The sequence below is a fragment of the Netta rufina genome (genome assembly GCF_964035555.1).
Source record: "Netta rufina genome assembly, chromosome: 1".
NCBI lineage: Eukaryota > Metazoa > Chordata > Aves > Anseriformes > Anatidae > Netta > Netta rufina.
In genome coordinates this window covers 153,481,853-153,497,448 of record NC_140123.1, presented here as the reverse complement: position 1 = coordinate 153,497,448, position 15,596 = coordinate 153,481,853, and the positions used below count along the sequence as shown (strand labels likewise).

At 44.6% G+C, this 15,596-nt stretch overlaps 1 protein-coding gene across 1 annotated transcript; it reads right to left on the bottom strand.

The window, feature by feature from the left end:
* Positions 1-208: 208 nt before the first annotated feature.
* Positions 209-11,777, bottom strand: GRAP2 (GRB2 related adaptor protein 2; the record flags this gene model as incomplete). Its single annotated transcript, XM_084293416.1, has 7 exons — positions 209-388; positions 760-879; positions 2,932-3,063; positions 4,690-4,855; positions 6,015-6,134; positions 8,428-8,519; positions 11,700-11,777. The coding sequence occupies 7 exons, from the start codon at positions 11,775-11,777 to the stop codon at positions 209-211; spliced, it is 888 nt and encodes a 295-aa protein (XP_084149542.1).
* Positions 11,778-15,596: the final 3,819 nt, after the last annotated feature.

Sequence of the window (15,596 nt, the reverse complement as noted above, 5' to 3'; positions counted from 1 at the left end):
CTTTATGGATGTACAAAACGGGAAAAAATTCCCACCCTCTTCAAAGGGTTCTGTTTCTTACCAGCATTTCAGAAGATCAATTCCCAATAAATTAAGACAAAAGCAAAAACACCATATGTCCTGGGGGCAAGGGAAGATTCACTCCCTCTCTGTCCCAGTCATGTCAGAAGAGCAGCTCTGATACAGCCCTCCGGGGCATACTGTGCCCTCACAGGAGCACTGGTGTGACATAGTTGGAAGGGAAGAGACCCAGTTCTCCACGCAGACGTCCTTTCCACCATGATGGGTTGGAGCTGTCTAGAACCTCTACGATGTCTCCACTGCGGAAGCCCAGCTCGTCGTGTTCCACAGCATCAAAGTCGTACAAGGCACGGACCCATAGCGTTCGCTGGGAAGGAGACAGAGACAGGCAGGGAACAAGGAATCACATGCTTGATCCAGACCCACTGGTGAGCTCAGGCTCACTCACAAAGCCCCAGATGCTTATTGTGTTGAGCTCATGCTAAGTTCCCTCTTCTAATAATTCTGCATGTTAACTAAAACTGATCTTGAGAACAGACTTGGAACTAGGCTCATATGGATTCAACCAGATTCAAGCAGCTGTGATAGAGTCTTGAGACTCAGGAACATCTTCTAACATATATCTCAACAGCCATAACACACTATTCCTCATGCAACCTCTGTGCAGGGAGCATTGCCTAGACAGCTTGCCATTGATAAGGAACCCAGTGAGCTGGGCCTTGCAGGTACGTCACTTACTGGTGTCTGCTGGTGCAGGGGGTCTGTGTGTCTCCGTTGCATAGCTGCTGCACTTCCTTGGCCATGATTCCTTAGTCCATGCAGCCCTTCTTTCCTGTCCAGACTCCCCCCATATCTATCCTAGAAAGACAACAGCAAGAGAAAAGTCATGAATGTACTGAGGTGTAAGAATGAGGGACTTTAAGAGTCAAGGTGGTCAAGGTCCAAGCCTCATGCAAATCGTCTTAAAAGTCAGCTTGCAGTACAGTCCCTATGTTGCAGTCCTGGAAGCAATGCCTCTCATGGAGGAGGTCAACTTAGACTGTTCTATTTTGGATTTTTCTTCTTAGAAGTTGGAAGTTGAGATGTGGACACTTTTCCACATCTACTGAGAAAAGGGGCCAGTGGCTTTTTTGGCTTCTGGGAGTTTTGGAGAAAACCTAAGGCTATTATAAATCACAGGTTAAAAGCCAGCTCAACAAGGGGAGTTTTGCCTATCTGGAGTTATTAAGACCCAGTCTCCCTATTTTACTTTTTCTTTGGGCTGCCCCACATTGTAAAGAGCAGGGAACAGGCCTTTGAATCCAGTAGCTCAATTAATGGAAGAGGAAAGGGACAAAATCACATTCATAGAAAAAAATTGCGTATGACTGCACATCTCAAGTCATATCAATACAAATCATCCAGGGAGCAAGTTCTCTATTGTCTGCACAACCAAGAGGTGCTGAGTGCCTTAGTGCCTTCAGCTCTTCAGGCCTTTACATGCACCGAAATTGTTTTTACTTTTTTTTTTTTTTTTTTTTACAATAACAGTCTGACAGAATCTGTTATCATGTTAGCTCAGGTTGCAGCAGTACTTCAGTGACACAAGATCTGATCAGTTGTATCAACAGAGGGGAGGAAGAACAGCTTGTGTTTGCTGTAAGCAGCTATTGTTTTCTCCCTCTTGCTGCTGATTTTCTTGCACTTACTCTTCTATATGCTCCCTTGGTGTCACTTACACCTTTGTCAGCCTAAAAGGTCCCTGAGACTGGGGCACAATTTGCACCTCAGCTGTCCCTGCCTAGATGTGAGTGAACTCAATTTGGCTTTGCAGCTGCAAGATTTACTGCACGGACACTTCACACCTCTGAGACTTTTTGCTCTGTAACGAATGTGACTCAGGCATAGACAGTGCTCCAAAGAGTGCAGATCCTCAGCTTTGTCAGAGATTGTGTGATTCCATCATCAGTCCCCTGACAGGCGATGCTACTTGTCTGAAGAGAGAACAGCCATTTCATGATTGTCCCTGGCCATGTGATACAGGAGTTCTCTTGCCTCAATGGACGTGGCATTGGATTTTATGCCTTCATCAAGACAAGTCCTCTCCTTGGCCGATGCTACACTGTCTCTGCCAAGAGACATGAGACAACCCCAGTGTTATGGCTTTGGCTGGGATAGTTAATTTTCTTCGTAGAGGCTCGCAGGATGCTGTGTTTGGGATTTTGGGGAAAACTATTTCCACCCTAATTAATCAGGAAGAACTGTGAAGACGTCACCAAGGATTGCTGTTGTCCTCTCCATTCCTGTGCCACCAAGAGAGCAAAGAAACATCATGCATCAGGGGTGCAACGTGATGAGAGGGAATAGAAAGGGCCCAGAACAGGAGGAGGAATGTTTTGGAGGAAGCCATAGTTTTCTGGGGTTACCATAGTCATTTCTAATCCCCGATGTGTTGTGTGGTGCAGACTGTCAGTGCAATAAGAGAGAAGAAAGAGGCAGCAAGGTTTCACTTGTCCTACAGACTCAAGAGGAGTTCCTGAAACCACCTATTTGTGTGTGCCAGATCTGGGAGTGTTTTTCCAAACTGTCACAAGACACTACCCTTGCTTTCAATTTTTTGGGGTAGAGCTCAATAGTCTCAGGTTCCCAGTGAAAGGGCTACAGTGTGCTAATTTCTTTTTTTTGTTGTTGTTGTTGTTTTGTCAGTAAGTCCCAAAGATCACAGAACTAAATAAAAGCTGACATTTGTTTCAGCCCAAAAGATCTGCCTAGGCCAATGCCATCATTGTTGCTACTTCCATATGAAGATCAAACTGACTCTGCCTCCTAAAGCAGACTCAGGGTGGCAGATTTTGATAAAGTGAGTGTTCCCTTGCCACCAAGCAATCAAGGCCAGTTTCATGTGCCCAGGCTTCTTTTTCCTGGTAGTACCTGTTGCTGGTGCAATACAGGGACTGGATGATCAACGTATCTCCTGGATATAGAAGAATGAGCTTCTCCAGATGCTCCACCCAGATGGAGAGCGTCCCATCCCATCCGTTCCAGACTCCCACCACGCCTTTCCTGATGGAAGAAAGATCCCAAAAGTGAGGTCAGGTTTTGCTTCCCACCACAACCCTGACTGAAGCTTAGCAATCATTACCTACTGATAATTATCACTACCCTTCACCTTGGAGGCTCTTCCAAAGGTATGCTCCTGCCTCCCTGAACAGAAGGACAAATAAAGAATCCCATATTTTAGATCTTCCCCATCCCCCATTTGAAGAATGGGTAGTAAAAGGTGATGCTGGGCTGGAAATGTGATCACCGATGTGAGGACCAGCATAGGAGGCAAAATCTTTTTGGAAATACTGCCCTTAACCTTCATTTGTAAAAAAATCCATAACAAAAATCCATATATTACTATCATTTTGTAATATGGTTGTAGCATCTAGAAATTCTAATTGTGAACTGAAACCCCACTGTGATGAGCGCTAAACATACCCTGCTGAGCCTATCACCATAACAAATATACAGAGCATTTGCCAAAGCAAACTTGACTCCTGTTCTTTCATTTGCCTGTCTGCATCTTGGAGCAAATGCTGTTCCCTTTCTCTCCCTGCTCAGAGTCAGCCCAAACAGGTTGTCTTACAGATAGATATACATGAATTTAGTCTTTCTTTCTCCTTCCCCAAACTATTATTTGCTGTGATCTGTTTCTCATAGGTCCCATAGTGTCTATTTTACATCCTACTAATGCATTTTTAAAGTGCTGAATAAGTGGGCTAGAAAGAGACAACAACACAAGCTCTTCCTTCAGACTGAAAAATAAATCCTCTCTTTTATCTGAGCCAGAAAGAATGACCCACATGCAGCTTATAACACTCTCCTGCTGCAGTGAGCAATTTGTGCACTTTCTGCCTCGCCTCTACCTGTACATCCTGGTAATGTAATACCAGAATCCGTTTCCCAGTAAAGCAGGACTTTGGTTACTGCAGTGACCAGGTGCGTTCACTCCCACTATTGTGTGTGCGACGCATAGCAGGCGTTACTATGTCATTTGCTTGTTCTCCTGGCACAAAACCAGGCATTCATTGGACTGGGATTTCCCTGCCTTCTTAAACACCTACTACGTCCTCCCTGAACGCACAGCTTGTTCCCAGACCTGCTATGTTCTCCTCAGCAGGGCTTTTCAGCCCCCACCAGCCACTGCACCAGGTTCTGCCTTGGGTTCCTCCACATCCCTTACTACACTAAGTAACAGGAGAGAGGTAATTCTTCTGAGCACACAAACTTTCCACTGTAATAACAGCTGCACTCTATGTACATTCAAGGACGCTAGGAAACCAGACTCAAATTCTTCTCAGACACAGCCTAACAGCAAACTTTGTACCAGACCTTATGAAATCTAGGCATTTCATAAGGCACGACCTGCTTCCCTCGGTTGTGCAAGGCGTATTAGGATTTCAGCTGTGAGGCCTCAGCACAGCTTTAGCAAAGCACCTCTATGCAGATCTGCAGCATTTTCTATCACAATCCAAAACAAAATCAGAAAATTCTGCTCTAATTAACTAAAAATCTATGTTGCAAGGCCCACCAGCACAGTGATATGATTGGGTTTCCAAGGACAGATCTCCCTCCTAGATATTCTTGTGAGCTAAATTCCTTCAATAAAAGGGTTTCTCCCTGAGGAACTCCTGAGGTGTTTACCTTCTCTTCTCGCTCGTCCCTCAGGAAGATCTGCTTCTGCCTGGAGATGGAAGTTGTCTTGTAGTAGTCTACCAGCTTGTTTAGCGAGTAGAATTTCTCTGTCCACAAGTAGTAGTTACCCTTTGAATCCCTCATCACTTTGAAGTGTTGCACATCATCTTCATGCCTGAATCCAGTTGAAAAAGTAAGAGATCACCAACTGGCTTGCACCTTCGTCTTCTTTGAAAAAGTCTTTTCCCGAAGGGAACCCTAACAGTTCTTTCTGACACTTGGCCAAATCTAGACTTCTGGAAAGTAAACCAGTGGTAGCCCTTGTGTGTATTGGACCTAGATGAGGCTCTGTGTTTCAAATGACACATCAATTTACAAACATGGAATGTTGAAGGGCTGGCCAGTCACAACTGCTATCAGAACAAAGCACAGGGTTTTAAAACCTCTCGTTTGAAATAAAGGCCAAAGAAACTTTGAGGTCCACAAATTTCTAATAGCTTTATTCTGTCCTATGTATGAGACACAAAGGTACAGTTGTAGTCTACCCTGACCCGGAAGGGGTGACTTAAAAAAGCATCTGATACACAGAAAGGGGTGGCCACAGCAGAGTTAGTGTTCCTGGCAAAAGGTTTTCCTGCATTCCCCCCAGATAATTTTTGAACTCTCTGAATCAGAAACTTCACAATGCTTAGAATGGGCATTGCTAATCACTACTTTAATTTAAAAGTGATTATTGATTGGACATCAATTAATGGAAAATCAGAAAACCAACCATCATTTAACAGCTCTGCTTTGAAGCTCTGAGAAAGGCTGAGATGCATTAAGTGGCTGAAATGAAGGTGGGCTACTAGTAAAAAGGAAAAAAAGAAAAAAAAGGCTGTTCTTATCCAGTGGCTGTTTTATTGATCCGTGGGAAAAAGTTAATAATAATGCCACTACTGGAGGTAGTGGAATTCTTGGATATAGCAAATGGCACTGTCAAGAAAATAAAACAAATGAAAGGCACACTTTTTGTACTGTGGGAGATGTCCCGTGTGCCACTTTGCTTTGCTGCAGCTCCTTCAGAGAAGCAGGTCACTAGGGGATGCAGCTTTGAAATGGGGAGTTCACCGTGTCACTTGAAAGACAGAAACATTTGGGAATTAGATACCTAATTCATTCTCATTCATGTGACACAGCAGCACTGCCCGTGACTGGCAGCATGCAAACTTCCTGAGAGGCAATGTCACATTAAGATTCCTGTCATTAGGAAGCCAGACCATTAGAAGAGACCACTTATGGAAGAGACCATTAACCAGGAAAAGGGGCAGGAAAACATTGTGCAGAGCAGATACCTGACAGAGATGGAGAAGTCACCATGAGAGTTCTGACTGGCCCGGACAATGAAGGAACCAACTCCTTTGTTCATGAGGATGTTCTCGGCTTCGTGGCGGGATATCCTCTCATCAAACCAGCTGTCAAGTGGGAAAAACCAGGGAGACAAGAATAAAGAAGGTGAAATAAATTAGGGAACAGAAAAACTGAAGGTAAGGAGAACATGAAAAAGCAGGTTGGAGGAAAGACATAACAAAAGAATCAGAGGATCCCACATGACTACTCCCACTGGCCATGCGGAGGCAGACCATTTTCTCTGAGCTGTAAAAGCATGTGCATGCAAAGAGAACCACGTAAGCTTTGGCCTGCTAAGTAACACTCAGCTGAAAGTGTAATTACAGGCACAGTAGAGTAAGGTGTTAGTCAAGGAAATTTAAAATTACAAATGTGTATATATATGTACATATACGCACAATTCTGAGACATACATCAAATTGCTCTTGGTAAACTGATTGAAAATTACTGGACTGTGATGGATATATTGCAAGGGACAAACATAAATTTTTAACAGAAGCAAGGCATGAAAGTTTCAGTACTAATAAATTGGCTTTTGCAAGAGTTATAATACCACAAAATCTCAGAAACACAGAATGCATAAGTACGCTTATGTAAATTTAACCAAACATAACAAACGGTTAGTATAAGGCACTGGACAAATAATGAGAAAAGTCATCATAAATAGTAAAATAAGGTAGTATCAATAGGAAATTTTAAGTAGGGAAAAAACATAATGTACACTCGTATATGTCTGCAGCTAATGAGATCTACAATCTGCAGTCTTCTGCCTTATGTAATGCTTAATTACCTGTATTGCATTACAATTAAAGACTGATCGTTTCAGACTGTCATTTCTTCTTTGGAGTTTTGTTATTCTTCTCCTTACCATCATCGTAGTTTATCTATGTATCATTAACAATCAAAAGGGAAATCAGACTTTAATCACCATTGATAACTGCTCTTGATGATTATTGACAATACAAAGATGGGGAAAATAGCCCATCAAAAATAGGACACAACTTTCTTCCCTACACCTGGTTCTAGCGTCTGGCCTTCAAAGTGCAGATGTGCTACTCGAAGAAAAGTGTCAAAGTGGAAATGTTTCTTCACAGTTCTCGCACAGAGAAAACATCATGAAGAAAAAGTGTGTGAAAAAAAGAAGCTGCTAGTGTCCCTGCATGATGTCACAGCCCTGAGAAAGAGTGAACAGGCACAATTAGCTGGGAGATTTTGTCCCCATGGGGCCCAAAAGCAACAGCCCATATTTGTAGAGCAAACTAAAAACGTCCTTCAGCTCAGCCAGGCAGGCTGGCTCATATCCAAATAGTCTAGAAAGTGCCACCTCCAAAGGGGACAGTGGCACTTTGTAGGGCACAAAATCCCTGCATGCTCCCAGTTTGCCTGCCCAGGGCGTGAGTGTGTTATAGCTAGCAGGACTGGCCTTGGTCCATGCTCTGCCTCCTCCTGAAATGCAGCATCACTTTTACAAAAGAAGGCAATTAGAGGGGCTTCTGGGAGGATTTCTGCCAACTGAGAGGAAAAAGGTTATAAAACTGCCACCCGTTGCCATATTTATGGCACGGGGCTGGACAGCACATTTAGCAAGCGTTTAAACACCTATCAGTCCTTGCTGTCATGCCACCCGCACGGCGGGGAGGGAGGAAGGGGGGTATGCCTGTCCTCTGACAGATCCGTGTTTGGGTGTGCAGTCACGAAGCGTGGAGAGGGGTGTGTGTGTGCGTGTGTGTGTGTGTGTTTGCATGTGTGTGGGAGCAGGGTGACATGTCTGGTCTATCGTCTCTGTCAATCCACGAGCAACACCAGCTGTCACACTTCGTGCAGCATTGCACTGACCTCTAGTGCATCGAGAGAAACTCGCACACGCTTCGTGGGGGGAGGGAACGTGTATAGCAGGGTAGGAAAAAGGGAGTTAATGTAGTTAAGAGTCAGGGGGGAGGCGGATTACATTTTTTATTTTATAATTCATTTATAGGGAGAGTTCTTGCTCTTCCTTTTGTGCTCAGACTCTGTCTGTTGCCAAGACTTCACATCATGCCTATTCTCCTTCTGCCCAAGGAGAGCTAAATGCAGTTCCTGCCACATCCCGGTGACATCCCTCTGAGCAGCAGTAACAAAGGAGTCACTTGAGAGTGATGCCGAGCATTGAGAACCATTCAGTTCAGAAAGAACACAGGATGCTTCAGGGTAGGAATAAGGTGCGCTGGCAGAACTGTGTATAGCATTATGGCAGTCCTTGCCAGCCTTAAATTGCAGTATGTTATAACCAGTGCTTCCTCTGTCACACCTGCCTACCTGCACGCACACACAGACACACTCTCTGTGGCACTGTGCAATGGCGGTGCACGCAACACTTACGGGGGAACGTGGAAATCAATGAAGTTCTTAGGAACGTAGCCCTCTTGACCCCTGAGTTCAGCCTTGTACCACTCTTCCTGGGAGCTCAAAACCTGCAACAGAGAGACAGATGAAATAAACACATCTCCTGAGAAAGGCAAAAGGAACTAAGATTCTGATAGAAAACTAGGATTTTGTGTAAAAAAAATGAAAGAGAACTCCTTAATACACTCTGCTTCCCACCCACCTTGCAGCAAGGTTAGTGGCTGATGACCACTTGAGTGCAAACAAAGCAATGAAGAATGCTGGTTGGAATTAGACGGATTGCTTGTTACCTTTATCCCTTCATCTGAATGCCGTTTCAGGTGGCTGGGGATGCAGCCTGCATATCTCTGATGTCTGTGAGATGGAGGAAATCAGCTCTGAAAGACTTAACAGGGGTTTAAGGAGTTCTCTGTGCTGCTTTTAATTGTTAGTACTGGATCATGTCAGCTTCACAAGGGAGGAAAAAATCTGTGAAAACTCCTCTAACATGTATGTGCATGGAGGGGTATACAGCTATACCTCAGTGTGTGTGTGTGTTGTGGCAGCACGAATATCATCATGTGTTCTCACATGTCATTTTGCAAGAGAGTATTTAGTGGGTTAAGTCCGCAGCAGCCCTGAGCTTGACAGGGCAGATAAAAGTAGGAGGCAAAAAAGTATTTTAAAGCCACTATTAGCCACTTCCAAGATTGCTGGACAGCAGGAAGCCAGTCCACAGTGCAGACTGGCACGGCTTCACGAGTGTTGACATTAATGTTGACTGGAATGGCCCTTAGGGACAGCACCGCTGACCAGGGACTGCCCAAATTCACTGCTCCCTGGCTGATGGCCTCTGATACAGCTCTAAGTTAGAGGGGAGAGGACAGGGATACAACCATTTTGTGATTTTGCCACAAATGGTGTGGCGTTTGGTTTGATGTTCCAGTTCCTGGGATGTAATTCCTTTTTATAAAATAGAACATGTTTCTGTTCCTTCTGGGTTTGGAGAGGAGCCTGAAAGCACGAGCCCTGACAGTTTTAAAAGACAAAAAGCAAGTGGAAAAGACTTCATTTGAAATCTATTGTTAACAATAATAATACTCGTTCTGTAAGCCAGTCTCGTGTGTTTGGGAGGCTAACACACATTTCTAGCTGCTTGGTGCTGGCAGCAAGATGTTACTGTCCCCGGGGCTGATTCTCCATTGCCTTGCCTGCCACACAGGCTTTTTCTGTGCATCTGGGTAATGAAAAGTTGAGGAGTTGAAAGCTGTGGAGATCCCTGCTTGTCCGGTCACTGCTTCACCCACCCTGGGTGCTGGGTGAAGGTCCCTTTTTGCTGCTGCGGCAAACCAAAGGGGATGATAGCTACACCCTGCTGTGGCTCATGGCCTGCTTTGTTGGCAGCAGGGTTTCCAGAAGGACCTACCTGATGGTCCTTGGTGAAAAGCTGGAAGGTTTCACTCAGTGTGTCATCCCCTCAGAGAAGGATGTGGGGTGTGTGTGTGTGTGAGAGAGAGAGAGAGAGAGAGAGGGTGGATTTCCTCCTGTCACTGGTGGTTGTGGGCCTCGTGTTTCCTGTTTTCTAATCTCTACATCAATACTGTTCATCTTATCTCCCTCACAGATCAGAAAAGACAGTCAGGAGGTTGCTCAGGCAGCAGAAGGGGGCTCGGGACAGGGTATGAATGTGTGTGTGTGCGTACGCCAGAAGGAGAGATGTTACTCAGGCGAATTTACCGTTACTATGGCTTGGGCGGTGTTATTTTGTTCACCTCAAGGACGTTAAAACAGGAGGCAGCCTGACTTTTGTGATAGCGAAGTCTCAGTGACAACTAATATTAATACTGGTGTGTAGCATTATTTGACACTTTTCCTCAGTAGCTTCCAATTTAATTTGAAAAGCTTTAGCTTATAGTGATTTTACAGGAAGGGAAATGGAGTAACAGAAGGAAAAGTGATCTTGCCAACACTGTCACCCAAGACAGGGGCTTAATGAAACTTCAGACTCCTAAGAAAGCAGGTATCAGGTAAATATCAGGGATATGGGGACTACTCTTGACCTAAGGAAGAATCAGGAATGAGAGTTGTCATCAACCCTGAAGAGAACAAGTGATTTCTCCAGAACACTTCTCAAAGCTCTCCGGAAAAAAAATGGTCTTTGATCTCAATGAGTTCTGGATGCCATCAGCTTTGTCTAGGCTTCAAAGATTAAAAGGACAATAAAATAAAAAATGGTGGTGATGGAAGAGGCAAGGCTTAGATATAATATCTGGCAATTAAATGGAACAGCCGGGACTATACGGAGAGGTAGTGAAGGCTTCCTGACAGAACGAAGGTTTAGACCTGACTGTTGTACAACATTGCTCTGGCCAGTGAAGTGGTCAAGGCCTTAGAGAGGTGTTTTACTCAGTCATTTTGCACTAAAACAGAATAGCTATGCTGTGGACTGAGAAGTGAATAAGTAATTAGGGTATAGGGTTAACAAGTAGTCCCCTATGGGACTTCAGTAGGGTTAACAAGAACTGTTCTACCCTAACATAAGCCAAACAACCTTAAAGAGACTCTCACATGCCCTGTATTGCGTATGATCAACTCTACTTCTGCCAGTCTGCCGTTCTTTCATTGCTAAATTCCTGCAGGGTGTATATAACATTATTAGCTAAGGACCTCTTAAACTCTTCCATTATGTGTATAACAGACTGTTTTGTGGACATTTCCTCTTCCATTTGCAATTGCCTAAAACCCCTGTGGCAACTAACAGTGATTACTTACAGTGAAAAGTTACATATAAGTTCCACAATGTATGACAACTATCATTTCTAACAGTTTAATGGTTCGAAATAAGGAAGACAGCCATCTGTCTGGCCCACACTCATCCTGCCTACCTTTAGACAAAGTCTTCCTAAACACAGTCACCCTAGACTATCTATATAGGCAATGAAAACAGACCAAATCTTCAAAATGTGTTCAGCCAAAGACCTGGATCTCTTCCCCTGCAAAGATACTTCCTTGCTGACTACTGGGGGACTGTAGGACAACTACATTTGTAGTTTAGGGACCTTAAATCAAGTGGAGTGGACACAGACTGGGGAGTGACCTGGGAGCTGCTGGTTGATTTGTAGCAAGTTATATGGATGTCTAGTGTCCTGCATTTCTATCCCAGTTTATGGACATCTGTGTTCATCTGTTTTGTCAAGGCAAATGGGAGCACAGAAAGACCTGGCAGAATTTCAGCACTGAGCTTCAGTCATGCTTGGAGCTGCACTTACCTTCAGTAGGTCCCCAGCCTGGAAACTCAGCTCATCCTCTCCAGAAGCAGTGAAGTCAAACTTGGCGATGGCTTCCATGCTGTGTCTCAGTGGCAGGGCAGAGCTGGAAGAAGTATATGCTTGTCAGCATCTATGAGCTGCTGGGACTGCTCAGTCTAGCTTACAGAAAGCTTATAGGCAATGCTGTGATATGCACATTGTAGAGAATGATGCACCTACCATTAGAAGAAGGTAGTTACTAGACACTGAAAGACATTAGCAGGCAGAAGAGATGGCATGGCCAAGAAGATGTAACTTGCTCAAGTAATTCAAAGAATCCAGCTGTAAGCTCATTCCAACAGATCTCTTCCTCTGCAGCAATTTCATGGAAGAGTTTGCACACATCACCCAAATAACCTGGTAGCAGAGAAAAGCTTCTTCTGTGTAGACCAAGGACCACTCTGACACAGTTCCCAATAAAGCAAGTGATTCTGTCATGCAAGAGAAGAATGCACTTGCCCTCTGCAATGACTAACTCTTTATCTCAGGAGAGAGACAAATTGTGGACAAAACGAACAGCTTGCAATAAATACAATTTTTTCTTGGACGGAGTCCACGATTCTGAAGGTTGAAAGAGACTTTTCTCTGTGATGGCTTAGCATGGCTAACCACAACTTTCAGCTAGGAAAAACTGTTTGCAGAAAGACTCTAGTCCCCGTTTTGAAGTCAACAGAGTGTGAAACTGTAGCACTGACAAATTTAAGGCATGCACCTACCCTTCCTCAGTGTTCATAACCTAGGAGCCTGAAATGTACCAGACAGTCTGCAAACCAAAGCCTGCTTTTCATCAGCAGAGCACATGTGGCAGGGGAAGTAGCAACACGAGCTTTGCTTCTTTACCACTTCCTGCTCATGTAACTCGGGACCACTTCTATGAGCAAGAGAGCTACTTGGTTCCCATGGCTGGCTTGTGGACCCTGCAGCCCAGCAGTGAGGCTGACAGTGACAAAGTAAGAAGAAGCTAGGCAGTGCCACGTCCATCAAAGGTGCTGCTGGAAGATGTTCTCACAGTCCAGCTTGTGAAGACCATCCAACAACTCTAACACAGAAGTAGCTTTAATGGTTACTAAGCTAGGTTCATCTGACAGCAATGATCCTGAAGCCAAAGTCTCCATTACCAACCTTCACCTCCCACAAAAGTAAAGGAAATACACAGAGAGGTTAGAAAGGTGAAAATTACAGACAGAGGTATGGCTGTTGAGATGGCACTAGGATTCAAGAGGAAAAACACCAGCATGGAAAGATAAAACATTTCAGAGGGGGAAGAAACAACAACAACAACAACAACAAAAAACAACAGGAGATCTAACCATTGGGGTGACTGACTTGTCAGTGCCACCAGTGCTGACCAAGCTGGTGGCAGACAGCAATGCAGCAACACCAAGGGTTTGATCCACAGAGGTTGACTGTTCCCTCCTGCCTGACGCCTGCCTCGCCAGCAAGGACTCTTTGGGTGTCTTTACACAGGCAGTGAGCATGCTAATGCTTAGCCTGATATTTCAATAAATCCTAGCTGGCTTCTGTGCATGTTAACTGTATAAAAGTGGTTATTTATTGGCTAAGTTGTGTATTTCCTGCTCGCGGAGTCCCTTTGCACTTGACAAAAGATGCCTGGATAAAGCAATCCACAAGAGGGGCCACAGCATCACTGGAGATTAGTTCTGAGATTTGTTACATCTCATTTCTAACTAAAAAAAAAAAAAAAAAAAAAAAAGAGATCTTCACTTGCTTTCTTTTGGATTCCGTTAGCACCCTTTTTTTTTTTTTTTTTTTTTTTTTTTTTTTTTTTTGCGTGAATTTGTATTCATGTGACTGATGCGAGCTACGCAGCAAATTGGTGAGCAGCCACAGGCAGCTCTGCCCATTAAACACAAACCTGTCCTGGAGCAGCCGGGCTTGTTTCGGTGCTGGTGCCTCCCAGGTAGCTTGGTGCACATGCGGCTGTCGTGACCTGCCATATGCCTGCTGCTCCATCCCAGTGCCTGGAGTTTTGTCAAACACTTCACTACTGAATCGCAGCACCTTACCAATGTGCTTTATTCGCATTATTGAGCTTCTCGGTTGTTCTCCAGACCTTTTCACCTCCTTTTCTCACCATCCACTTACTGATGCTCTTTAATTCTTACTTATTTGCAGTCTGTATCAGATCTGCAAAGACAGATAAAGCTTGGCCTCTGATTGCCCCTCTCTTATTCAAGGCACTGGTGTAACTCTGTAGGTGCAGCTCAGACCTGCTCTGAGGACTGCCCCGTATTCTTGCACTGCCATGCTTGGAGCTCCAGTCTGCAACACCCCACAGCCTGTGTGAGCCACCTGCACGCTAACAGAGCAAAAGGGTATTAAGTAGGGATGGAATTAACCATTGAGGGAACTGGATAGACAATGATACTCTTCCATGGAAGAGAACTGAAGTAAAAGACCAAGGAAAATTACTTTAATAAGGGATGTATTTCAGCATTATATCTTGAAGGGGTGGGCTGCTGCAGAGAGCTCAGAGCCAGGAGTGCAAAAGCACCCTGGAACTCCTTAGTGCAGAACATTCATCTCAGCTTGAGAGAACAAAACAAAACAAACAAAACAAAAGCAAACAGTTAAAAACAATAAACTGCTTAAATACAAATCCCGTACTTGATTTTTGCTCCTTAGTGACAGGAGAGACAGTGGGGGCTCTCTCTGCAGGGGGCATGAGAGGAGAGAGCCTTTTATTTCTCAGTATCCCAAGCGATAAAGATGCTGTTGGAGACGTGACTCCCTCAAAGGGAGAAGGGCTTGCGAAATGGTTAAAGTCTCCTCTCTCACCTCATTTTCTATTTCAGCAATCACAACCATGGGGAGAGACCAGGAGACAGATACCTCTTCAAACAATCTAACACACGGATTAAATGTGCTTTTCATTGCCAGCGGCTGGATTTAGAAGCGACTCTAATACCATACACAGTGTTGGCTGTGTTGATAAATCAGCAATGCAGTAACGCTGTGGCCTTAAGCTCTTCCCCTACCAACTACTAAAGCAACACTAGCCAATAATACTGTCTTTGAACTCCAGCCTACCACTTTTCATCACCTGAACTTCAAACCAGTTCTGTTTTTCTGATCCTGTTCCTCCCTCCATCTGTACCTCGAGGATCCTCGCTCCATGCAGGTCAGTGCTGGGCCCTCATGAAAACGCCCCTGCCAGGGGCTCTTTCTGTCCCTCTCTGCATGTGTGTGACCTCAAGCACCATCCCACGAAACACTGAGATGGGATTTTTTTTGTAATTGTCATAACGTACGTTTCATTTCTCAAGCACCTTTCATCCCAAAGGACAGCACTGCTGTTTGCAAACAGCCGGATTCCGCTTTTAACTGCCTGGTGCAACTCCTTTGAGCTTTCGAGTAACCAAGGACAATTTTAGAGTGTGCATAATGTTCTGTGGGAAAATCACCTTTGTACGGGATTTAGCATGCAGCCTATGTGACGTTTAAAGGAGGATTTTTCAGTTCTGAGTGTGGGTCGAGCGGTACCTCCATTTTGTGCTGACTCCCTGCATGGAGGTGAATTTTTCTCTGTGGTTCCCCACTGTAGTGAGGCAGATCCAAGGGGCATGGGGCTACTGACAATCTGTGGGACCAACACAGCAGAGGACTCATGAAAGGAGAAGCAAAAAGCGGCTCGGCTTTGAGAGTGCTAGGTAGGTATTTCAGCTTGGCAGAATGCCATTCCCTGAGCAAGAACATCAGCATCTCTCTGTTGATCAAAAGAGTCAAGGCCTAAATCATGTCAGCAAGCAACACGGTCTGACAGCAACATCCCAAAGAGTTTAACACCGTTCCCCTACACCAAGCTGGATCAAAATTCCGCAACAGCAACGCCAGGGA